This window comes from Symphalangus syndactylus, chromosome 8 (genome assembly GCF_028878055.3).
Source record: "Symphalangus syndactylus isolate Jambi chromosome 8, NHGRI_mSymSyn1-v2.1_pri, whole genome shotgun sequence".
NCBI lineage: Eukaryota > Metazoa > Chordata > Mammalia > Primates > Hylobatidae > Symphalangus > Symphalangus syndactylus.
In genome coordinates this window covers 22,502,556-22,528,461 of record NC_072430.2, presented here as the reverse complement: position 1 = coordinate 22,528,461, position 25,906 = coordinate 22,502,556, and the positions used below count along the sequence as shown (strand labels likewise).

Below are 25,906 nucleotides of genomic sequence, written 5' to 3'. Positions count from 1 at the left end.
CGAGGAGAGGATTTCTAGGGTGATGTTCCTGAGTAGCGAGGGGACGTATGTCCAGTGCGTAAATGAGGAGATTGGCTTTAGTTTGTGCCAACGTGGGAAGGCACTAAATGCCACTGTGCTGATGGGTGAGTGCATATACCAATATGTACAGAAATGTGTGGGGGGCACCCAGGCTGGGAGTGGACCCTCAACACTTCTGAACGGGACAATGGCTATTTCAAAGCCACCAGCAGTTTTCTGCTCCTAAAGGTGGACCCTGGGAACTAGAGCTTTTCCTCTGGGGAAATCAGAGCAGCGCCTGGCCTCAAATTATGCAAATCCAAAGCAGGTGCCTGCCTCTTGCATAGAGGCCAGGGGGAAGTCATCTGAAGCCTAAATTCTGACATATTCTACCCACATGTAAGTTGGTGTGTGTCTGTTGACTTGGTTACTTCTTTTAGGGAAAAGGTGATTTTTCTGCTCAGTGTCTTCTAGGCCCTCCAGTCTGGAGGGGACTGCAGAAAGAATGCATAGAGTTAGCCTGTCCACCTCTGCTCTCCCATAGCGGGCCACTGAGCTGTCTGGACTAGGCTTCCCACCTGTAGATCAAAGCAACTTGACCACTTATCTCCCAGAAATAATGAGCTCAGAAGGTAGGAATATTTGCCTACCATGTTCTAACCAAATGTAATTCCCTGGGGACCGTGGGCAAGCCCTCTGTCCTGCAAGAGGATTTAGAGTTTCTTCTCGGGAAGGTGGACAATACCCTTTCTGTCATTCCAAGGTGAGAAGTGACTGGGTAGGCAAGACATCCCTGGGGTGAGAAGAACCTTCCTCTCCATGGCCCTCCTGGTGGGGAGGCCTGGCCTCAAGTCAAGGAGATTCGGAGAGCAGTCCCAGAGGGATGGGGGAGGCAGACCAGGCACTAGATAAATGGAAGGAGGTGCCTTGGAAGAGATGCTGAGAGCAGCCTACACTTGGACTTCATAAGACGCCACTGAGAGCAGCCTACACTTTACACTTGGACTTCACATGACACCACTGAGAGCAGCCTACATTTGGACTTCACAAGATGCCAATTCTATGCGCTGTAAGTTATCCTGGGTCCCTGTGAGGAGCTTTGGTTCTGTTATTCCCAAACCTCCAGGAAGTCTGGCACTAGCCTGCAGAAAATCTCAAAGGTTCTATTCCACTCTTGTGTAAAGGTGCAAAAGGAGATGAAGCCTGAAGCCAGAGAGATGTGGTAGTGCCCAGGGAACATCTCTGTGTGGTTGGTGGTGGCCTGATGGTGGTCACAGCACCAGGGGCTGCAGAGGGCCTCAGTGAGGGGAATGTGAAGCCCCCAGTGTAGCATCTGAGCTATAGCCCCATGGAGAAATTGTCAGACATGGCTTGGAGATAGGGGTGGAGTGCACTCAGGACGGTGAGTTCCAGCAAATCAACTGCAGGGTCTCAAGCCACTGTAATTTGAGTCCTACAGGAAATGTATTCTGGAGTCCATGTCTCACAAAGCCAGGACTTCCAGATGAAGTGGGGTGGAAGACCTGGCATCCCTCCCATTTCTCACCTTCTCTTCACCTTCTACACCCCCCAGTTCCCTAGGGAGATGTCCCAAGACATCTCTGTGAACTCTAAAAATCTGTAGAGTGCTGGCTGAAACATGACAGTCCCTTTGGGGATGTCCCCATGTTGAGACAACACGGGGGAACCCGTGGGTGGTAACTGAACTGAACTAATGTGACTCCTTTCACATGGAACATGACTTGGAGGCATTGCAGAATGCATCTCTGATATCTAGAGTGAGCTGCAGGCTTGAGAAAGGAAAATTCTGGTTCTGCATGCTTTCAATAAAGTCACATTTATGGAAGGGGGAGCTAAGTGGCAGGGCATTCCAAGAGCGCTGCCATCCCTCAAGATCTGCACAGCCTCACCCGCCCTTCCCACTGGGAACATCTTTTTCAGTGGAAGAGCAGCCACCCTAGGGCTTCAACCTGAGGGTAAGAGGGTCAGATTTGCAGGACACCTGCCATTCAATAAACCAGAAGTTCAAAAGTTCAGCTGAGAACCTTGGAGCTCTGCCTCTTTAGACAATGGGAAGGAGAGAGGAATTTGCATTTGGGTGTGTTTTCTGTGGGGCAATGCTGTGCTAAGGCACATTTAATTCTCTCAAGAGTACTGTGGTGTTGGCAATATTATGGCCACACACCATAGATGAGAAAACCAGGTCTCAGCTAAAGGTTGTAACCTGGACCCCTCCTTTTGTTTCAGTGGCCAGACCCTGCCAACCCTTGCAGCTCCCTGGTTCCCAGTGGGAAGGGTAGGTGAGGCTATGCAGATCTCAAGGGATGGCAATGCTGTTGGGATGCTCTGCTACTTGGCTCCCCCATCCCAGTACCGTGACTTAATTGGAAGCATTCGGAATCAGAATTTCCCTTTCTTGAGTCTGCAGCTCACTCTAGATATAAGAGATGCATTCTGGAATGCCTCCAAGACAGTGTTCTTCTGCATGAAAAGAGTTGCATCAGTTCAGTTACCAACCATGGGTTACTAAGCTCAATCCTAGCATCATCAATACCTCTCTTGGTACCGTCCTTGGTGCCTGACAGGACATTAGGTGTGGCAGAGGTTCTTGGTAAATACCTTTATGGAGATGCATGGGGAATGATGACAGGGACAAGGTGGAAGAGGGAAAGAGAACAGAGAAGAGGACATCTGACACCTGTCCAAGTGGAAGCTGCCCACTCTGCTACATCCCCTTCATTGCTCTGGCTACTAGAGGCCACTAGCCCAGCCACTTTCAAGGCACTATGTATGTCCACGCTGACACTAAGTCCCCAAGACTTAAACCCAACACCAACTCTTACCTCTTCCCCCAAAATCTATCAGTAAGCAAGTGCCTGGGAGGAATTCTGTAGGCTTAGCATTAATCTAATATCAGTTTATGTTTTAAAAGAAAAATACTTACTCTCTTTGGTTCTTCAACTATTATTTGTATAACTTACTTTGGATACTTCATGGGTTTTTTTGTGGCACCACAGTTGACAACATCATTCTACTCACAACTCACAGCTCTCTTTTACAGCCCGTGTTTGTCCTTGCAGTTTCCTTTGCTCCTCCCCCTTTCATACAGACTGCCACTCAGCTTTGAAGATTTGGCTCAAATGCTCTCTCATCTGTGAAGTCCTCCCTGACCACCACCCTCCACTAAGACTCCATCTACTGTGCTCTCACAGTCTTGATGAATCTCCCTCAAAGAGCCAAGCACTTCACTCTATTCCTATGATTTGTTCCCCAGTCTACTTCTCACCATGATATAAGTTTATTATAGAGCCCAGAAGGGGACTTGGCCATGAGGTAAGAGCTCAGATAGAAGAAATAAGAGGGAAGACAGGAGAAGGAAAAAGCTGCAAGGGCTAGGCACCCACTTTACCTGCGTGACAGTAATGTTTTCCATCTGGAGAAAGTGTCCACCTGCAATCCCTTCTCCAAGTGCGTCAGCTTGCCCTCATCAGGAAGGATGAAGACGGCTGTGATATTTTTCTGGTAGGGTATTTCCAGGATGGTGCAAGAGAGCTTATCATCATAGCCAACTTGGTACATGCCACTACGGAACATCATGGGCACCTTGACTGAACTGTTTTTCTCCAGAAAGAAATCTTCCTCTTTAGTTACATTTGGATCAAACTCATGTTTCCACCTGGCTTAGATTGAAGACAGACAAACAGACATGATTATCCCAAAGGAAAAAAGGTGACTAAATCCAACTAACCAGTAGTCTCTATCCACACAGATTCAGGGTGAAAGGGGATATTCCAGGATATCAGGGAAGTCCTTGCCCTCATGCCATGTCCTGGAGATTTCTGATGAGATGGGCTCAGGTGTAATTATTAGTTCCCAAAGAAGCCAGGACTAGACTGCCAAATTAAGAGGGGAAAAGCAGACTACCATAAGCTCAGGTTCCCCTAAGCCTGAGAAAGCCCACTGATTATGTCCTAACAGAGGGGACTGCATTACAATTAATGAGGGCTAATTGAAAATGATGTGAGTAGAAATGCTTGATTCTAATCTGAGTCAGTCATGAAGGAGCTGCTCTCATGTGGAATTAAGAAAACTGGTGAAACAGTCTGCCATTGGGAGCTTGCCAAAGAGCAGTGAAAACTGAAGCCTAGATGCCTGGACTCTGAAGATACCTTGACCTACTGGGCATAAACTCAGACCTGGGTCTTTCAAACTTGCTACCTCAGAGTCCTCATTATAGGGCCAACTCCCTGAGTTCACATCCTGGCCTCACTGTTCTATCTACCTGTCCAAAAGGTTATCAAGGGTTAACCCTGGGTAAATGTCTAGATCTCCCTGGACTTCAGTGTTCATATTTGTAGAATGAGGATATTGACAGCTGCCTCATAAGGATGCCTTGACACATAGTGGGATAAGGCAGCACAGCTCAGTGCCTGTGTATAGTGAGTGTTGAGTAGGTGCTAGTCATCATCAGCATCATTATTTTCACTGTTATTCCTATTATTATCTAAGGGACATAGGGATTTCAGGAAATTCCAGATTCTCCTCTTTCCTTCTCTGGTTTGGGCAGATCGAGGTTTTAGACTGCCATTGGTCACCTTTTTTCTTCTTTAGCCATCAATCTGCCTGTGGATTTTGAGAACCCTCAATTTTTTATATTTAGTACCATGTTCCTGACACTCCAGCAGTGATTTTGTCTGGACTGATGGGTGTTGGCCTCTGATTCTCACCTATTTTGGCCAACCTGTCTGTGTACATGTGTTCTGTGTGGTGTTGGGGGATAAAGTTGAAATTTGGAAACATTATTCCATCTTTTTTTCTGTCTCTCCATCAGATCTGGGAAATATATAAAGTCTGATAAGGAGAATTTATATAATATATATATATAAGGAGACCCACCAAGTGATCACCATCACCATAATCAACACAATCACCATCTCAGGTGTCTGCTGGAAAGCACACAGTGCTAGGGCCAGGAGAAATGTCTTCCAGACCTGACTCTCAATGATGGGCTTTGTAACTTGGAGTAAGTTAGTTACTCTCTCTCTGAATTTTTTTTTTCTCATCTAAGAGATGGGAACAAAATGTCATTCCAATCTCTATAACCAATGTTGTGTTATGATAATCACCAATTATGAAAATGATAGACTTCATAAAGCTCATTTCACATACATTTTCACTTTAAATCTCAATAATTGTATGATGAGTTATGTATCATGGTACCCGTTTTACAGTAGGAAAAGTGAGGTTCTGAGAGGTAAATCACATATGAATTCAAGGTCACAGAGCAAACAAGTGGCTAACTCAGGTTTTTAACCCAAGTCTAGTGGTCATCCTATTCTTTCCACACCAATATGCCAAAAGCCTTACCTCGAAAGAAAATATAATTTGCAAGAAGCATCACAGTGCCAGGGTCTATATTCTCGATCAGGTTGTTAATTTTCCCATGGGTTTTATAACTGATAAAGTCATTGATCTGCTTCTGAGTCACTTCCAAATTCTGAAAGTCGGTAAGGATGGTTTCGGCACTGTAAAAGTTCTTGGCATCTTCCAAAAACTTACGCTGTGGCTGCAGCCTATGGTCAATGAACAGCATGTTCCCGATGCTCAATTTGAGGTCCTGGGTCTTCTGGACCAGCTCGTGGATGATGTAATGGAAGCCCTCATGAAGCTCTTTTTCTGGCATCTTTCTGAAGTTGAACCCCTGCTTGATCTCGTCCAGGGTGCTGTCCTGGGCACCCAGGCACAGCATGGAGAAAGCTGTAGAGATGCTCAAGGGGGATAGGAAGATGTTCCTGCCAGGGTTGTTAAAGGTCAGCTTCTTGAGCAGCTTAAAGCCAAAGTCCATGTTCTGCCTTGCAAGCTCTTTGGGTGCCGTCCTTTGCTTCCACCCTTGGGCCTGGCTCAAAGCTTTATAATTCGTTGGTGAGAAGCTCGGCTTTAGAAGACCTTTCACGGTGAGGAGAACAGCCAGAAAAATGGCCAGGCCTAGTGTGGGGTTCATTTTCCTTGAAGAATATCCTGTTGAGTAGTAGACCTGAGGTTAGCAGAAAAAAAGAACATGATAACCCCATTGCCTACATGTTACCCAGAGGAAGACCAGATGAAAGAAGAAATACAGTGATTAGTATGTGTTGTACATAGCAGTTTATGAGTGCTTTGACCCCTTTATAGCATTTAAACTTTATAATCACCCTGGGGACTAGAAATGACTTTCTACATTTTGTAAATAGGAGGACTGAATGTAGAAGACATCTCTTGTTTTTGTGCCCTCTTTATGGAAACAGTCTCAATTCATTTGAGGAACAGCTCTCCTTCCCTCCATTGGACCACAGTGAGGATACCCCGTAGTGTAGGCACGTGGCCCAGACCTACCATCATAATACTTCATTCCTTTGCCACACTGGCTGGTTAAAGATGAGAGTGTGGACCAAAATTAGACCACTCAGTGTCTTTCTAAGGGAATGCAAAACCCCCTAAACTTTGGGGCAGCTAGCTTTGTGAAGTAGCCCTGAAGCTGAATGTGGCCATGGTTTCTACATGTAGAAGGAGAGGAGAGTGATAGAGGGAGGTCGAAAGACAGAAATGGACTGACACATCCGATGACATCTTCGGAGACCCTGGACTAAGCTTTAACTCAGTTTGCTACCCACTTCCATGTTTCCAAGTTATAAAAGCCAATAAATTTCCCTTTTAGAGTTGGCTGGTTTGAGGTGAATTTTTCCCCTTCAGCCAAAAGAATTATGACTAATTTGCAGAGATCAAGCCCTTTGTTTAAGCTCATATGTTCTCTAGGTGGTGGATACTCATTCCAGGAGGACTTAGGTCTCCAGGAAACCTTCTTCCCTACACCCTTCCCAAGGAGGGAAGAGGATGGCACCATGGGAGAGGAACAGCCAGGTCTGCCTGGCTCTGGACTTTGCTCCTTTCACCCACCTCTCAGCTTTGACATCTTCCAACGGCACTGTGAGCTTCTGGGAGACAAGACTGTTTTCCCTTAATCTTCAGCCCTAATGCTGCAGTGAGATGCCAAAAGCATGTTGGCCTAAAAAGCTTATTGATTTCTCTAGTTGGACATACTACTGTCAGTGATGGTTACACTCATTTATATGTAAAACGAAGGCAGATTTCTTTGCTTGGTCATCTGTTATATCATTTAATCTGCTTTCTTCCTGTGATTTATATCTTACATGTCTGTAATCCGTGGGTAATATCCTGTCCACAGTAAAGGTTATTCATGATTGTCTTAGATTGGGTTCCCTAGAAGCAGAACCTGAGATGGGGATTTAGGTGCATGTTATGTATTGAGGCAGTTGTCTTCCCTGTAGGGAAGCGAGGGAAGTGGGATGGAAAAGGGAAGGAGCCAAGGTGACATCTAGCCTTGGCCTGGTCCACAGCGGGAGGGCTCTCCAGGCTGGCCTTTTGGATAGAATCAGTCAGTTGGTGGCTGTGATCTGTCCTCTGGATGCAGGTCATGGTGCATAACTGGGTCAGTTAGGTCTTGTCAGCCAAGGACAATTTTCTGGAAAGGGGAGGGCAGCTGTGAGCTGTCAGCAGCCAACCCTCACAGCAGCACCAGCAAAAGGGAACTGGGTCAGCCACCAACAGGGTCTGCGCAGCTAAATTCCCAAGGCTGGCTCTTTCTGGTTGACTGAATAAGCAGATGAATGAACACTAGGCAGGGCCTGTACCTAGGAGTGTCCCCAGTTCCCTGGTTCTTCATGTCCAAATCCTTCTACGCCAAGCACTGTGGATAGAACCTTGATCACAACAAAGGTCTTCAAGGAGTTTGTAGTATAGTATTGGAAAATTCTAGTGAATACTGCTCATTGCTTCCTCAGCATCCATTCTCCCAGCTTCCCAATAGATCCTCGTCTTCCTTCTTCTCCTCTTCCCCTTCCTCCCCTTCTTCTCCTCTTATCCTCTTCTCCTCATCTTCTCTTTCTTTTTCTTCTTTTCAATAATATACTCTTCTCTCAGGCAGACCATGTGCATCAGGGACACAAACCCCTCCCAGCTCCAAGGGAGGGCCTGATTAGTGCAGGGGCATCTCAACTCTCCTGCTACTGGTTGGTTCAGGAGCCAGACTTAATCCAATCAGTGCAGGAAGGAATTTCTGCCCTGATCATTGTTTAGGGAGGGGCATGTGGCTTAAGGGGTGCAATGAGGGAGGATTTCAAGACTGTTTGTTGGAATGTTGGGGTGCTGGCCTGTCTCTTTCCTGGGATGTCCTGGGCAGGAAGGCATGGTATGCAGGGACTTACAGCAACTTTGCCCCATGAGGGAAGTGACTCTAAGACAAAGCCATAGCACAAAGAGGATGCATCCAAGGGCTCTTAAGAGAAACCAGAGCTGGGTCCATGGAAAAAGCTGACCCCAGAGCCCACCCTGCCTCTGGACCCCCAGTGACGTTGAGTTACATGGTCACTTCCTTGAAGCCAAAAACATCCTCACAAATAGGGGCTGATACATATTTTTTAAAACACCAGGACTACTAAGTAGGCAGGAGTTCTGTGCTCTGCTCTCATGCCTTGGTAGCTGTGTGACATTCCAGAAAGCACTTTCCCTCTCTGAACCTAGGTCCTCTCTAAGCACCTTCTATCCCCAAAAACCACTCTTTGGTAAAACTTAATAAGAGCTGGTGATGAACAAGGGCTCTATGGACTGTCTGAAAACAGATTGTAGAAGAGAAATTAGTAAGATTCCCAAGGATGCTTCAGATAAACAAAAGAAAATAGGAAAGATTCCATCTCAGGGTTTAGGGGGCTGCACTGTTTACAAAGGCTGCCTGGATTAAAAATAGAAGGTTCTGCTATTCAGAGTGGGCGCAAGTTCCCAGCGCCTAGGAGTGGAGAAGTTAAGACATGTCCCTTAAGGAGCTGAGAAAACATTCTCAGCAGCGATGAAACCAGCAGCCTGGGAGGAGCCTTGGAGGAGGCTGGGCAGGGCAGGGCCGGAGCAGGGAAGGAACCTGCAGAAAGCACCATCCTGGGAACACTTTGTGGCACACACAGCTTTAAAGTGATGTTCAGTCACTGATCCCTAAACATTGTCAAGTTTCAGAAACGAGAACGGATTATGGAATTCCAGGTCTGGATAGCGGTCCTCCCCTACTTGTGTGTTTGTTAGGTGTTTCGAGGCAAGTCTCCTCACCCTTCAGGCTTTCAATATCTTCATCTATTAAATGAGGGGGAGGTGGTGACTATTTGGTTTCTTCCCCCATGAGATGCTGCTGATCAGGTGGCACTGCCACCACCCCCCCCCCCCGCCAAGGGACACAGCCCACACCCTGGCCTGGCCGGGTCTCAGCACCCTCCCATCTCAGCATGCCTATGTCACAGCAGTCTCCACCGGGCCTCCTGCCCTGGCTCCCTGAGTGCGAACATCTGGCCTTTCTCCCCCAAACAGCCCACACCAGCCTCATTCTGGGCCTTTCCATCTGTCATCACGGGCTTTAAACTGACCCAAATTTGTCAGTTGGGTTAGATGCCTGAGTAGGCTAATTTTTTAATTCCATCAATTAAAATAGCTGAACAACTGGTTATTTCCCAATCAATTGATAGGTTGCTCTCCTGAGTTGAGCAATTGTTTGTTGGCTTTTAGTTTGGAATGTGTGTGTGTGTGTGTGTGTGTGTGTGTGTGTTTGGCTGTCACTCAAAATAAATAAAGAGATAAAACTAAAACAAAACCAAGAAAAAAAAGAACAAGATAGAAACCAAACCCCATGGGGTACACATGGGACACATGAAGCTGTAGTCAGTATTTCAATTCTCTGACCATCCTGCTCCCATGTTCCCTATTAATTTGGAAAAATAATTCCCTCCTCTTATGACTAGATAAAATAGTGCCTCACTGACCCGGAAGTCATTCATCCTAAAGACAGATCCAAACCAGGTGGGAAGCGTTGGCACAGGTAGCACAGGCAGCTTAAATCTACAGGAGAGGGAGTTTCCCTGTGGGAGGGCACTGCTTCCACCTCCCACACCGTCCCTATCAGCCAACTGAAGCAACAGTGAGCTGTGACAGCAGACTCAACAATAATAAAATTTCTAATTTTACAAAGTGCTACCCCCGTTATCACCACACTTTGAAGAAACAAAACCTAAACAGGGATAACACACACAGGCTACAGAAGGTCTACTCCGTGCCCAGTGGTTTGGAACCACAGTTTCCTTTAGAGAGACTTCCCCCTGCCCTCCGGCAGGTCACTCCTCTCCTGATAGTGGACCACTCTACCTCTCTTCCCTGGGATGAAATTGACTGGCTAGAAAGAGTTGATGTAATATCCTTCCTCAAGCCAATGAGACCAAAAAGTTTAGAATGCTTTGGACAAGTTCCCATGTCTTGAGAACCAATAGAGCGAGCTTCAGGCAACCAGTGTGTTGCCTGCTCATCGGGGAGATGCTTCCTACACTTGGCTGCATGCACCAGACACCCCTTCCTGCCCCAGAAACCCCTTCCTGCCCCAGGAACCCCAGGCCCTCTGAGATGCCACCTTTCCTCAGAAACTTTTCAGAGCGCCCCTTGGAATGTGCAGCACTTGGGTAAACCCGGTGCCCTCCTTTGGGCTGAGAAATCTGAGGAATCCTTGCTAAAGATGTGCCTTGGCCTCCCAACAGAAGACCCTCACCAGAGCCCTGCACTTGAAGAGCCACTCCAGGCCTGCTCTGTGGCTCACCTGTTTTAAAGGACTGATATTGCTTTAAGAAGAAATCACTCTATATACATTAGAAATTAAATTATTATTTTGAAAAGCACATTTAGAACTAAGTGGTGGTAGGACATATCTTCTCTCCCCTGTTAGAAGTAAGAGAAGCCCCATAAACAAACTCTGATGACCACAGCAATATACTTTCTCTTCCTTCCTGGAAAACAAAGAGTGGAGCACATGTCCCCATTCTGCTTCTTAATTTGCCCTCTAGATTTCTGCCTTCATTCTTTAAGAAATATGTTTGAGTCCTCACTCTGTGTCAGGCACTGGGGCACTAGAGCAATGCCCAGGAAATGGTCCATATTGATGCTGCAGATTGACTTTCAGCCCAACAAGCCCTACAGTCTTCTCCAAACCCTCAAGAACCTTCCAGCTGTTTGCCTGACCTGGTCCTCTTCCCCTTCCGTGACTGCCTTCTAGGAGGAGGGGTATGTGGGTTGGAAAGGCTGAGAGATCATTGACTTCAGGACTATCTGTGCCATAAAGAGGGAAATGAGGCCCAGAGTGGTCAAAGGAAGAGATCGTTGTTGCAATGTGCATCATTGGTGAAGGCAATTCTGCAGAAATGCATTGAACAGGCTGCTTCGCCTCACTTTCTCCATGAACCAGTGAGTTGATGGATCCAGCCTCTGTCCTCAGAGAGAGGTAAAGATTCACAAACAGCACATACAAGGCTGACTGTGGCCAGCATCATGCAGCAGGGGTGGACCCAAGTTGAAGGGACCACTTATGTCCCAAGACCTCTCCCATCCCCAAATTCATGAAGCTTTTCTCTTTAGAAAAGCACTGGGCAGTAGACATCCATAACACCCTGCCAAAGATGTTCAACAAATTCCTCAAGAGGGGTTTACCTGGATTTTAGTGATCCTCTAGAATTTTCCTTTCATACACCCACCTGTGGACAGTGCTATATCCTCCCTCAGTCTGAAGCAAGCTTCGTGTGGAAAAAGCAAGAAGCACCAGATCTTTTGGAAGGGAAGGTCTCATACTCACAGTACATTCAGAAGTCCACTGAGCCAGCCAAATGCACCTGCCTTTCTTGCTTTATTATTTATACTTCCATGGCCTCTTGGAAGAGTAAGGCCAATAAATGAGCTGGTGTGAGTGGGCAGGTGATGGAGGCTTTGGGAGCAATGGCCACACCACCTCCCTGGGAGTTCTCCTCACTTGTGGAGGCAGCAGCATGATATTGTACTGGCCACACCCACTGGGCTGTGGCTTCCGTAATGAAGTCCACTAGACACCTTTTGCAACGACTCTGTTTCCCAATCGCTCTCTGGGTATGGAAGCCAGAATAGTCTACAAGTAGATGAGCCTGGAGTCCTAATACTAAATATTCAACCCAAATATCATCATTGCTGCCCATGGGAACAGGTTGATAACTGGGTTTCTTGGGGTCATTACCATGTATCTCTCACCATTTTCTTTTGCTATTTTTTCATGTGTTCCAAATTGTCAGCTCTGTTACCTTAGCTCACATCGAGTCCTTTGGGGAAAAAGTTCGAGGACAGACAAATAGACAACTAAATGCATAGGTTCTGTTAGGAAGAACAGGAATTAAAAATCCACCTCAAAGTTCATGATCATGGAAATTACAAACTGTTTTCCTATTGCATATTTGTTGTGCTGGGGTGATGAGACTATGGTTGGGCTCTGTTGTCTCTTCTTCCCCCTTACTTTTCTATATTTTCCAAATTGTCTTTAAAAAACAGATATTACTGCATAGTATTCCATGGTGTTGGCACATGTATACATTTGTAACAAACCTGCACATTGTGCACATGTACCCTAAAACTTAAAGTATAATAATAATAAAAAACAGATATTACTTTAGGATTAATTTTTCAAAGGCTTAAAATAAAATAAAATAAAATTCTTATCTTCAGTTTTATCACTTGGAGAGAGAAGCATTGATGATGTTTGGGAACATTCCAAACCCACTGATCCTGGGATGGAAGAGCAATAAGCTCAACATGCCTATCTTCAATTCTGCTTTAGCTAGTGAGCTCCAGTGAGCGGAAAAAACATTCACATATTTCTTCCCCATTGAGTGGTGTTTCACAGTAGGTCGTATCTGACCGAAGCTCCTCGGAGGCCTCGGAAGAGCCATGGGTGGTGGTTTTCCTTCCTTTGGGTTGATGCTTTTAGCAAAGACATGACTCTCATTCCCAGAGCTATTCAAAGCAGGTGACCCAGAGAAACCTTCTTGGAAAGAGGAGACGCTAGTTCATTCCAAAGCCTGGTCCAGCCACAAACTCTATGCACTCAGGGCCTAGATGAACAGGCCATGCGGTCGTGGATTCCAGAGCTGCCCAGATCAGAAACCATCCCCGAAGAAGCCCCTGAGCCACCACCTTCCCTCACCCAGGGAGCAAGGCCTGCCTGCTGGAATGCATGGGTCAGAGACACCATGTGAACAGCGAGACGAGAGACTTCACACTGGCCGGCTCTGGTCACTAGGTTGCAGAGGAGACAGAAGGACAGGCTGAGACTAAGAAGTGCAGGTGGTCCTATTGTGACTGTAGAGGCTATAGCGATGGAAGATCGGAGCCAGTGAGGTGGACACTGACCCAGAATCCAGGTCTGTACCTCTGGTTTGGGAGGGAAAACCTGCCCTCTAATGACAGGGTGAGGCCTGTGTGAGTCTGAGGGTCATGCCTCCCCGCCTGCCCCAGACACACTCTGCTCCAGGGCAAATTCCCAAGGAAGACATGCAGGGACAGGCCAGGGTAGGGATGCCCACTGAGCGACACGGGCAGCACTGGGGATGCCTGAGTTCAGATGGTGCCAGAGGCCAGTAGGCCATGGGCAGAGGGTAGCCACAGGTGGGCTGCCGGCCAGCCAGGCGCTACACCTTGGTTGGGAGTTGCCCGTCCTGCCTGGGGAAAAGAGCCCCAGAGGAGGTGCACGTCTGTGGACAGCAGTGAAGGAAATAGGCATGGGAGGGAGCAGCCCCCTTCACGCGCCCATTAAGGGACCTCAGCCTAGACTTGAGGCTGCCCCGACTGCCTGTAGCCAAGATTCAGGTCCCGTGGATTTGTGCCTGGTGTTCACTGGGGGCTAGGAGGATGAAGGGGATTGTCTAGCCTGGGAAGATGATTGTTATAAGTTAATGGGCCTAAGGCACTGGCCGGAGGCTGAGGGGTAGCCTGAATGTTTTTTACATTATTGCCTTGTGTAGGGGTGAGAGGGGAGCTAGGAATTTCTGGTCCTCATCCTCACTCTTTGGATCTCCCAGATGCAAGAAACATGTTAGTGACCATGCCATACCCTAACTCCAAGACCTCCAGTCAGATGGGAACACAGAACACAGAGATACAAGTCATACTAGGTAAGGGCCAAGATAGAGGTAACTTTGGGAGATGAGAACATGCAGGAGGCACCTGATCCTAGATGGAGTGCTTTGGACTGCGTCATAGATGGGGCACTCTTAAGCTGGGTTTTGAAGGATAAGTAGGTGTTCTCTAGGAGAAAACTGAGGGCGAGAGAAGTTATATCAAGGATTTTGCATCCTGGAGAAAGTGAGTGAATAATCTAATGCCTCCAGAAATTGTATGTGTGACTTTGGGCTTCTGGTTCTTTAACTGCAAAATGGGAATAACCTATTTCTAAAGCAGTTGTTTCCATCCTGGGAGTGCATTAGAATCATCTAGGAGCTTTAAAAATATCTATTTTCAGAACATTCCTCTAGAGATTTTGAGTTAGTTGATGCAGGATAAATCCTGGGTAAAGGTGCTTTTAAGAACTTCTCTCCAGGGAATTTAATGAGTACTCAAGGTTGAGAATCCCACTCTAAAGCAAGTGATTCCCAGGTCTTTAAAAGCATTCAGCCACCAGGTATTAAGATGGCTCTAAAGCCACAGTATTAAGGTATTGGGACAGAGACAGACAAGTTGACCAATGGAACAGACTAGAGAATCCAACAGAGCCACACGGGAAGTCACCTGATATGTGACAACGGCATCGCTACAGTTCAAAGGAAAGGATGATCCTTTCAATGAATGGTGAAGAAACAACAACAATAAAACACTAGTGAATGTCCATACAGGAAAAAAATAACAGTGACCATTTTACTCAACATACAAAAATTAATTTGAGAAGTCACAGACCTAAATGTGAAAGGTATTAGATTGGACCATATGAAACTATTGGTCTTTAATATTTTTTAACCTCAAAACCTGCAAGAATCAAAATGATAAAGCTTCTAGAAGAAAATATATTAACAGTAGATCATCTTCATGACCATGACATAGGCAGAAAGTATTAACCATTTTTAAAAAATGATAAATGGAACTTCATTAACATTAAGAGCCTTGTTCCTCTAAAATTACCTAGGACAGTACAAAGGCAAGTCACAGGCTGGGAGTGGTACGTGTAATGTCTGTGTCTGATAAAAGGCTCATGCCTGTTTTTAAGCACTTCTACAAATCGACTGAAAAAAGACAACAACTTAAAAACTAAACAAAGACATGAACAAATACTTCACAAAAGAAGATATCCAAATGGCCAACAAGCATCTGAAAAGGTGCTCGACATCATTAATTATCAAAATATGCAAAACAAAACGACAAGAAGAACTCACTACACACCAAGTAGAATAGCTCAGATTAAAAGGACCGGCAACACGAGGACATGGAGCAAGTGGAACTCTCTTACACTGCGGGTGGGTGTGCAAACCGACACCAACGTGTTGGTTGGAAAATTGCTTGGCAGGATCTATAAAAGGTAAACATATGCTTACCCTTTGACCCATTCATTGTACCTCAGGGTATATGCCCAACAGGAAATGAGTGCTTGTGGGCTTACAAAGACGTGTACTGCAATGTCCATAGCAGCTTTATGTAATAGACCTAAAGTGGAAACAACCCAGATGTCCATTTATAGTAGAGTAGGGAGAGAGAGAAAGAGATTCCTGGCCACCATCCCAGATCATACTTTGCATTTCCCTGGGTGGCCGCACTCTTCTTTGGTTTCCGCAGGATCCCCAGTTGATGCTCATGACAGACAGCTATGGGAGCCAATGACCAAGAGTGTGAAACACTGCAAAGCCCAAATCCCACTAGAACAAATTATACTGTACCTCCGAGCAACAAGGCAAAGACTGAGTAAATGCAATGTATTTTCAGTCATTGAATTCAACTCCAACTGGGGAGCTTAATCAATAAATGATTTAAAATTAATAAATAATCGATTTTGAAAGAAAATATTTTTAAGCAATCTCCAGTAAGATCCTAGGTTACCCTAAAAAGCTTCTAGTACAAAATGTTGAAAATCTTTCCACACAAAAATCTAAACAAGTAAGAAATAAAAGGAGAGAAATGGAAATTTTTTTTTGAAAAAAATGGGAAGCATTCTATAAATAGTAAAAAATTCAAGATGGCATTTCAGAACATTCGAGAAAAGGTGAACAATTCCACAAATGCTATTAGGAAACAAACAAATCATTTCAAAAATAAAATTACAAGTGTTGGAAGAAAACATTTTCATAATGTTAGAGTGAGAAAGAACTTCCTAAGCGTGATACACAAGCCAGAAACCATGTAAGAAAAGATGGCACATATGGATATACCATCTTTATGCAACGTGTTAAAACTCTATAGAATACGTAAAATTTGGAATCACAGATCGGAACGTGTGTACAAGATAGAAAGCTAATGTTCTTAACAATTAAGAGTTCTTATATATATCAATAAGTAACCACATGTGTTTCTCAATCAGCAAAAAGGTAAAAAATTTGGGTAAATATGTATTGAAACATTGTGGGTGGGGGCCAGCTTTGAGTTTCCTCATCTTATTTTCTTCTTTGTCTTTGTCTCTGCAGAACAGGGTACTTCCATATACATATTAGTAGATATGGTTATTCATAGACATTATGTATTTTTCACACCAACTTTGCAAGTTTAAGTGCTGCTAGACCCATTTTTACACATGAGAAATCTGAGTTTCCTATAGCTGGACAGTTAGCAGATTTAGGACTCAAAAATCAGGTCTTCTGGGTCTGAATCCCTTGTTCCATGGATAGCTTTCTGGTAGACCATAAATGAAAGCATGGCCACAGCATCTTGGCAGCCAGCACAGACCCATGGAACTCTTGGCCAGACTGGTGATCCAGCCCTAGGGCTAGGCATGAGAAGGACGCAGAATGTCTGTCTATCTGAGTGATCACCTTGGCCCTTGGTTATCTTTTCTAAGACAGAGAAACAGACAACACACACACACACACACACACACACACACACACACACACGGCCCCTTGGACTAACCTCACCTCCCCAGTTCCTCCTTTCCCCTCAGGTCAGTCTTCCTTGGCCTTCCCCAGGTGTTGCTGATCCCAGCCTCCTAGTCCTTTTTTGGTCCTGGTCCTGCAGCCTCCAGGTTCCAAGTATGTTCCTCTAGGCTCCCCAGCCCCAGAAGCCTTGTCTACAAACTGGGTGGACTTCTGCCCAATGACCTACTGAGCCTGCCTCTGCCACCTCCACCCCTTTCCCAGGATCAGCCTGGCCAACTGGCCCTGCCAAGTGTCACACTCAGAGAGCAATGCATCTGGGAGTTCCTTTCCTCACCGCTTGGGAAAGCTCAGGCCTACTTTTTCTCTCCCATCCTTAAGAGCAAGGGGCACTGTGCTAGGTACACCCAAGGTGCTCTGTAGATTCACTGATGAGGGCCTGGCTTGCTAGGACCTGAGTGTTTGGCACCCAGTAAACCTCATAAAAGTGAGTGCACCAGAAACCAGTGACACACGCCATCCCCTCCCAGCTCCACAGCCCTGATCTCTGTGATCATCTTTGAGCAGAATCTTCCACCCCAGATTCCTTCCTTGGGGCAGGACACGAATGGGTGTGGGCACACTGGCACTGCTGTAGAATACCAGCCGCCTGGCACAGATGTTCGCATGGCCCTCTCTCACCTCCTAGGTGCAACCTGGGAGCAGGGAGCCCATCCATCCAAACCCACCCCACTCCCGAGCTCTGGGAGGTCTCAGGGCCTGGGCCTGTGGTCTGGGTACCAGACATAGGTGACTCATAATGCACCTGGTGGCTGGAGAAGCCATCTGGTTCTCATTGTACCCACCTGTACAATGGGCAATAGGAGACTGCATTGGATCTGTGGTTGCCTGAGACAGCCAAACTATTGGAAGTCATGCTGTCAATCAATTTCACTTAAAACAATATAGACCCAACTCCATGCTAAATGTCATTCAAGCCAGATCTAGATGCTGATAGAAGAGCAGAACAACAGAGGATATAAAAAAAAAAGAGAATTTGCTCAACGCTACTAACCATCGGGGAAATGTAAATGAAAACCACAATGAGATACCACCTTACTCTTGCAAGATGGCCGTAATTAAAAAGTAAAAAAAAAAAAAAAAAAAAAAGATGTTGGCATGAATGTGGTGAAAAGGGAACACTTTTACACTGCTGGTGGGAATGTAAATTACTACAACCCCTATGGAAAACAGAATGGAGATTCCTTAAAGAACTAAAAGGAGAGCTACCATTTGATCCAGCAATCCCGCTACTGAGAATCTACCCAGAGGAAGTCACTATATGAAAAAGACACATGCACGCACATGTTTTGTAATTCCAAAGATATGGAACCAACCTAAGTGCCCATCAAACAATGAATCAATAAAGAAAATGTGGTATATACACACCATGGAATACCACTCAGCCATAAAAAGGAATGAAATAATGTCCTTTACAGCAATTTGGATGGAGGTGGAGGCCATTATTCTAACTAAAGTAACTCAGGAATGGAAAACCAAGTATTGCACGTTCTTGCTCATAAGTGGGAGCTAAGCTGTGAGCACAGGTATAAGAATGATATAATGGACTTTGGGGACTCAGGGGAAAATGTTGGGAGGGGGTGGTGAGGGATAAAAAACTACACATTGGGTACAGTGTACACTGCTCAGGTGACGTATGCAGTAAAACCCAGAGATCACCACTAAAGAACTGAATCCAAGTAACCAAAAGCCACCTGTACCCCAAAAACTGTTGAAATTTAAAAAGAGCATTTCAGAAAAATATTTATGGAAGAAAAATGGCAAACTGCAAAAAAGTCCATAATTTAATGTTTTTCTGCACTTTCAGGTAGCCCACCAATTTGATTTCAGCAGCATGTGTATTTCTGTGCACACCTCATGTACACACACACACATGCGCACACACACACACACATATATATATACACACACACGCACACATTTAATTCTTACAAGTCTGTGAGGGATCATTGTCCCACTATACAGATTAGAAAGCTGAGGTTTGGGATAGTGAGTCATCTGTCAAATGTCACATGGTTATTTAATGAATGTGCAGCTTCATAAGAATTTCTTAATATAAAAGCAGAAAAAAAATATGTAGATACCACTAGTGCAGAAAATTTGGGAGAAATCAAGGAAATTCTGGAAGTGTCTGCATGCCCCACATAAGACTGTGGCTGTTAAATGCTGGCTCCTGGGATGGCTCACTCTAGGATTTGTAGGGTTGGTTCATGCAGCCCAGAACAGGAGCCGACACCACCTTCAGTTCTCCATCTCTGAGCCATTCGACTTCTCCTTTGGAAGGTGTCCCACCCACCTCTCTCACCTGCCTTTCCCTCATCCTCCTTTCCTGCTTCCTTCCAAAGAGGCAGAACTTGAGTTGAAAAGTAGATTGAATGTTTATGATGTACCAGGCAGCAAGCCAGGTGCGGGGGAGAGAGAAATAATCAAGTCCTCATAAGCTCACAGACCAGGGAAGGGACAGACACTGGGGGGTCACGCCTGTACTCCTAGCACTTTGGGAGGCCAAGGCAGGTGGATGGCTTGAGGTCAGGAGTTTGAGACCAGCCTGGCCAATATGGTAAAACCCCATTTCTATTAAAAATACAAAAATTAGCTGGGAGTGGTGGCTCGCACCTGTGGTCCCAGCTACTCGGGAGGCTGAGGCATGAGAATTGCTTGAGCCCAGGAGGCAGAGGTTGCAGTGAGCTGAGATTGCGCCACTGCACTTCAGCCTGGGTGACAGTGATACTCCATCTCAAAAACCAAACAGAACAAGAGTTCTGTAGAGGGGTGAGTTCAACATCACTTGCACCCACGAGAGGCAGATATTGAATCAAATCAAGGCCTCCAAACAAAAAAAGCAGCAGCTCCATCCCCCACCCACTCACAGGTCCCATCTCAGGGGGGCATTGTGACATTGAGGTGGAGCACAGGTCCTACAGCCGCAGCAAGCTGGGCCACCTCACCCAGGTCACCTCACTTCTCTGTGCCTCAGTATTTCCATCTGCCCAATGGGACTACTGAAGTACCTGCTTTGTTCATTTCATCAGATTGTTAGCAGTGCTATCAAATGCAATGGCCCACGTGGAGAGGATCCATTAAAACTAATTAGTAGTAATCATAGCAATAGTTATAATAGTAATTAATAAAATAGTAATTAATTACTATTAATGGGCATTACTAATGATAAACATGATGACAGTGAGCTGATTCTGTTCATCCAAGTCACACTCTGCTCACCATTCTCATCCTCCAGCATCAAGAGTGAGGGTGTTGGGTGCCTAACACTGCTGGAGCCCAGGAGGACAATTCTTGTCCCTCAAATGAAACGTGCTATCAAGAATGGATCAGACAGCAAAAATCAAATGTTAAGGATGGCTGGGATCCTTAAAATTCAGGAGGAATTTGGATGGATAGTCAGTAGCTACCCAAATAGGGTTATCTGTTCACACCTAACTACTGACTATTTTGTGTGCTATTATATAGTTAAGGATGGGAAAAGCTCATTTCGAGCTTTCAGAAATTTGGGAAAACAGAGTGGTTGTCTACTTAAGACCAAGGAAAGGGCCAAGTCACAGAGAAGATGTAGTGAAGAAATACACAAGCCCACACATCTATTCTCCAGGAATGTTCCACACATTCCCCAGTGGGTTCCATTAGCAGCTCAAGCCACTAGCATAAGAATGAGGAGTGACACCAAGGGTAGCGCTGGAAGCAGCCATCCCACAGCTCACCATGCAGGTGGAAGAAGGGAAGTTCCCTTCAGTCATCCAGGTTTTCAGCTCTCCCTCCAGGATAAGCAAAAGCAGGCTGATAGAAACCAAGTGTGGGCTGGTAAGCAGGTCACCCTTATTTGTAAGGGCATACTCTGAGCTGCCACGGCTTGTTTGCTGATACCAGACAGTCCTCTTACAGAGAACTGCCTTTATAATCCAAGACAAAATGAAGGACAATTACTTTCGGAGACAGAATACAAAGATGCAAATGGCTGATATCAGATACCTTTAAGCAGTGCAAACCAAGAAACAGTAGAGACTCAGGAATCTGAAGCAGGGAGGGAGGACCTGAGAGCGGGAGAAGACTGTAGAGAATTCTATGTAGAGACAGAAAATCTGGATTCAGGCTCCATGGCTGCTGTTTCCTAGCCGTGCAACCCTCCTCAAGTTACTTCATCTTTCAGGATCTTGATTTCCTCACCCATAAAACTGAGGAAATGTTTGAGAAACCCATTGGGAGGAGAAATTAAAGTAGTGACTGTAAAAGGTGTGGTGTAAACCATAACCGCCCGTGCACAGGCTGCTCTGTGACTTCGGAATTTTGCAGGGGTCCCCAAGGGCTGGACCAATGGCTTCCATTTTCCTCCACTCTGGGATGAATTTTTAAAAAATTACTGGGTGCTCAGCTTGAAATCTGTGGTGTTGGGATGAAAACCTAACCACCATACAACTGCTATTTTCTTCCAGTGGTGTTTCCAAATGCCAGAATAACCTGACCAGTGGGACTTCAGCCAATCAGCCCCTCTGCGTCACTTCCCAAGACCAAAAATGCTTTCCCTCCTTGGATGAACAGCCTGGAGGTTGCTCCAGTGGCTCCCTGGGGGACTCACAGTCTGAGAAGGGGTATGGGTTTGAGAAGGGCAGCATGGTGCGGGCCTAGACTCCCAAGGCCACCCCACATCTCAGCACATCTGTGCCTCAACCTACTCACCTGTGAAATGAGGGCAATCATACTCACCTCCCTACTGTTGAGAGGCTGAGATAATTCGTGCAAAGCCCTGGGACTGTGCCTGGACTGTGCAGCTTAGGTACTCCATGGCGGCTGGCTTGTTGTTTTATTATTATCAATCACTATTATTCTTATCCTCATATAACCTTAATTATTATTTTGTGATGGCACTGATGACAGAGACGGTTGTTTTTGGCAGCAACCCCAAAGGGCCACAAGTGCGTCCACATCCACCCCCCTCCAGCCACAGCTGTCTCCCACCTGGCACACGCTGACAGCCTTGGGCATGCCAGGCCAGATGGGACTCGTGTGCTGCAGGCACGTGACAGAGCTAGACGCCACAGCTACCGGGTGGGCACTGTCTGCCAGCCCCTGGTGGCTGTGACTCACCTCCTAGTTATGGCTGGCAGAGGTGGGAGAACAACCTTAGAACTCGATGCAAGAAGTGGGCAAACTGAGCAGGGCTGGGGTCAGGTGGGGACCTGGGTGGGCCCTTGGAGGTGGCTCTAAAGGGCTTGCTTTGGGCATTGGGGGTGGGGTGCAATTGGGTCCATGTGGGTGTCCGGCAGTTGGGACCAGATGCTCTCTGAGCCAGTGGGTCTATTCCAGGGACTTGGTCTGGGCCATGTCTTAGATCTAAGGGCTTAGAGGAAGTGCAGGGCAAGGGAATTCTGAAGTGGTGGCAGTTGGTGGCCACAGGTAGGCAGGTCGTGGGGCTTTGAGTCTGTAGTTATTTGACTCAGGGCTTCTGCAGCCACTGGTCGGAATGCAGTTCAGCGGGGGAGAGTGTAGAGGTGGGCAAGGATTAGGCTGGATGTCAAGACAGGATTGCAGCCCAGTGGGAGAACAGGCAATGAATCAGGGCCCCGAGGCAGAGGCCAGCTTCCACGGACTGAGGAAACCCATGGTGGCCGGAGAAATGGTGCTCTTTGGCCAGAAAAGAAGGCCAAAGCCACCAGCCACACACCTGCTGCTGGGCCTGACTCAGTGGCTGAGTTGGACACCTGGGTCAGGGTCTGCAGAGCCTGGAGTGATGGTCCCCAAGGGCCAGCACAGCCAAGGTTACCAATGTTGGGCTGAAGGTGACATGCCTGGGGGATCCTGAAACTATGCGACATGTTTCTGTGGGAGAGGCAGATGATTGGGAGTGCCAAGCCATAGACTGAAAGAGAAGTGGAATCACAAGGGGTTGCTGCTTGGTGAGAATTTAAGAGTCAGAGTGTCAGGAAGACCTAGGGCTGTCTGGGTGGTCCGGGAAGGCTTCCTGGAGAAGGTGGCCATAGAATGGGAGGAACCCAGAGTTTCTACATCACCTTCCCCTGCAAGAGGCAATCAAATCCACCTGTGTCCTCCCCTCCCGCCACCACCATGTCTAGAGGCAATGAAGGAGCAGGAGCCACCCACTCAGCATCGCCGTCGACGGGGATGCCTGCCCTACAGAGCCTCTCTCAAGTTCCCATATCCCAGGGTCTGTGCCTGCACAGACAGCAAATGCTGCTCCACTTGGGCCCTGATCCAGGAGCTGGGGATGGCAAGGACAGCCAGGTTCTGTGCTCAAGGAGCTGATACTCAAACGGCCAAAGAACAGCAGTGCAGATGCGGGCAAGCAGTGCAGATGCGGGCAAGCAGTTCAGATGCGGGCAAGCAGTGCAGATGCGGGCAAGCAGTGCAGATGCGGGCAAGCAGTGCAGATGAGGGCAAGCAGTGCAGATGCGGGCAAGCAGTGCAGATGAGGGCAAACAGTGCAGATGTGGGCAAACAGTGCAGATGAGGGCAAACAGTGTAGATGCGGGCAAGCAGTGCAGATGCGGGCAAGCAGTGCAGATGAGGGCAAGCAGTGCAGATGCAGGTCATTTCAGGGCAGGGAAATGCTGTGGATTTTGAGTTGAGCAGATCGAGTTTGAACACCAGCTCTGCTCCCAGTTACCTCATCCCTGGAAAGCTATTGCACCTCCCGAAGACTCTTCTTACTCATCTGCTGAATTTGGATAAAACCATCCACTTCCTGGGATGTTTGGAAAGAGAAGAGAGGAACCCAGCCCCGCAGAGTTTTGCAAGCAGGGAATGCACCAGCCCGCAGCATCCAAGGCGGCGCCGAGCAAGCAGGTTCCACCTGGAGAGAGTGGGGTTCAGGGAGGTCTCGGATGGCAGCCTTGACATGATGCCGCCAGAACTTTCCATCTGCCCTTGCCTTTGCTCCAATCTGTGTGCTGGCTCTGTTCTCGCTCTCTCTGCAAGCTGGCTTCCTCCACCTGAGCTGGGCTTCCACCAGGGCAGCAACACTACGAAGAGTGATATGAGATAGATGTTACTGCAGGGATTAGGCCCCCCAGTGGTGGGAGCTGGGGAGAAGTCTGTGGAAGGCTGTCATCCTGGGTCTGGTGGTCAGCCCAGAACCTCTGCAGGTCAGCCAGGTGGGGAAGGAGAAGAAAACCTGGGTATGAGATGGGGCAGAATGAGGCCTGGTCAAAGCTTGAAGGACAGACCGGAACCCACATCTGTCACTCCAGCCTGGCTGACACAGTGACCCGAGGAAGGGGCCAGTGCTCCTCACCTGACCTGAGACCTGGAGAACTGAAGGAGGAGGCCTGCTGAGGGCTGGAAGAGCCACAGATGCTGTTCACAACCACCAGGTGCACCAGCAGGTGAAGGGGGGCAGCGTCTAGCACCCCACACCAACCTCAGAGTGTTCCTGCTTAACTTCTGCCTTCCAAACCAGAGGTACCTTTCTCTCGTAGCCAACTCTTATCTGGAACCACAGAGGGTGAGAATTCTTCTCTACACTGACACACCTGGCTGGAACTATCACCCCCAACATCTTCCAAAGCTTATACCTTACAGTTTCTGTCCCCAAGACCTATTGCCTTTGCACTTTCTGACCCCAGGTCCTAATTCCAAGGCTCAGACCATCCCCACCTGGTTCAGGTGCCCCTCTTTGGGTCAAACACTTCTGGACACATGGGTCAGGGCAGAACAGGTGATAAAATGACAGCTCCCACAAGCAGGCACCTAGGGAGGGGCAGTTTCTATAGGAAGGGCAGGAAGGAAAAACCGTATGTGTCACCGTAGCTATTGCACACACACGCATTAAAACAGTAAAATAGGGATAACATGGGGGAGGAAAAAGCCTCGGGGGAAGAGCAGTGAACTTGCTGACCTTAAATATGAATGAAATTTCCCTTTGGGGGCACAGCACATGGCTCTCTGCGTCCCAGCAGCCGAGGACCACACGTAGTTCCACAGCTCTCAGCATAAATGTGTGTGAGTGTCACTTCCTCACTCTATCACAGGCATCAGACAGTGGGACCATGTGTAGCACAGCTTTGCACCCAGGCAGTGCCTGTCATAGCAGGAAGCACAGTGGAGAGTTTCAAATGTGTGTTTTGGAGGCTTTTTGCGAGCAGCATCTTCTCGCTACTCACCTGTCTCCCAAAGCAAGCATGGCGGCTTTCCTGGGTTCTTCCCTACAAGAGGTACCTCCTAGATTTCTGGTTAGCTCCTTCTATAACTTAACTCACCTTATTCTTTTACAAACGTGGGTTTGGCACCGACTGTGCACCAGCGTGGTCTCTTCCCTGTAGGGCTGATGAGTCAGAGGGAGTGATACTGATGATCACCATCGTCCCAGTGTGTCTATGGATCTGGACGCTTGACACCTGGGGATGCCTGCACCCCATATTTTCCCATATATTGGGCTGATATTTTTTAAAAACTTCTCCCCACATCCCCAGTACTGGAAGCTTTTGTTCTTTTTTTCTCCTGGGGATGAGTGATTTCCCAGACTTAAGAAGGCCCAGCGCCTGGGTCTGTGGGTTCTGTTCTGGAGTGGAACCTGCTTAGTTTCCGATGAAGAAACTGGTTTCTTGTGCTGCTGTTTTGCTTCTTGCCATGTTCGGTCCCCTCAGATGCCAGCCAGACATCCGGCAGGGGGCTGGTGAGGACTCTCTGCCAGGCACCTGGGAGTCTCCCTAATTATCCAGTGATCCTCCCAGCTTGTGACACCTCCAGTCTCCCAGAGATAGTTCAGGCTGAGAGGCTGCATTGGAATGTGTGGGGAAGAAATGGCCCTTTGAATGTGTTCAAAGCCTCAGTGGCTCCTGGCTGGGGAAAGCCAAGGGCAGCTGTGCTCAGCAAACTTCCTGGGGAGCCTGTGGTGTTCTCACGGGGAAATGGGAAAATACTGGCAAGAGAGAACTTTGTCATTG

The 25,906-nt window shown here is 47.1% G+C and overlaps 1 protein-coding gene across 3 annotated transcripts in view; it reads right to left on the bottom strand.

The window, feature by feature from the left end:
* The window catches only part of SERPINA12 (serpin family A member 12), a 30,955-nt gene extending 5,291 nt beyond the window's left edge, over positions 1–25,664 (bottom strand). The window contains exons 1-4 of one of the 3 annotated variants that reach the window (XM_055291404.1): positions 25,220–25,664; positions 23,629–23,983; positions 5,368–6,018; positions 3,410–3,680 (exon numbers count right to left, since the gene is read on the bottom strand). In XM_055291404.1, the coding sequence (XP_055147379.1) occupies positions 3,410–3,680; positions 5,368–6,001 (905 nt within the window). In that variant the 5' untranslated portion in view covers positions 6,002–6,018; positions 23,629–23,983; positions 25,220–25,664. Of the gene's footprint in view, positions 1–3,409; positions 3,681–5,367; positions 6,035–11,603; positions 11,794–16,971; positions 17,100–23,628; positions 23,984–25,219 lie in introns of those variants that run through there. The other 2 variants (XM_055291405.1, XM_055291406.1) reach the window with 2 other exon arrangements.
* Between the last annotated feature and the right edge of the window lie 242 nt (positions 25,665–25,906).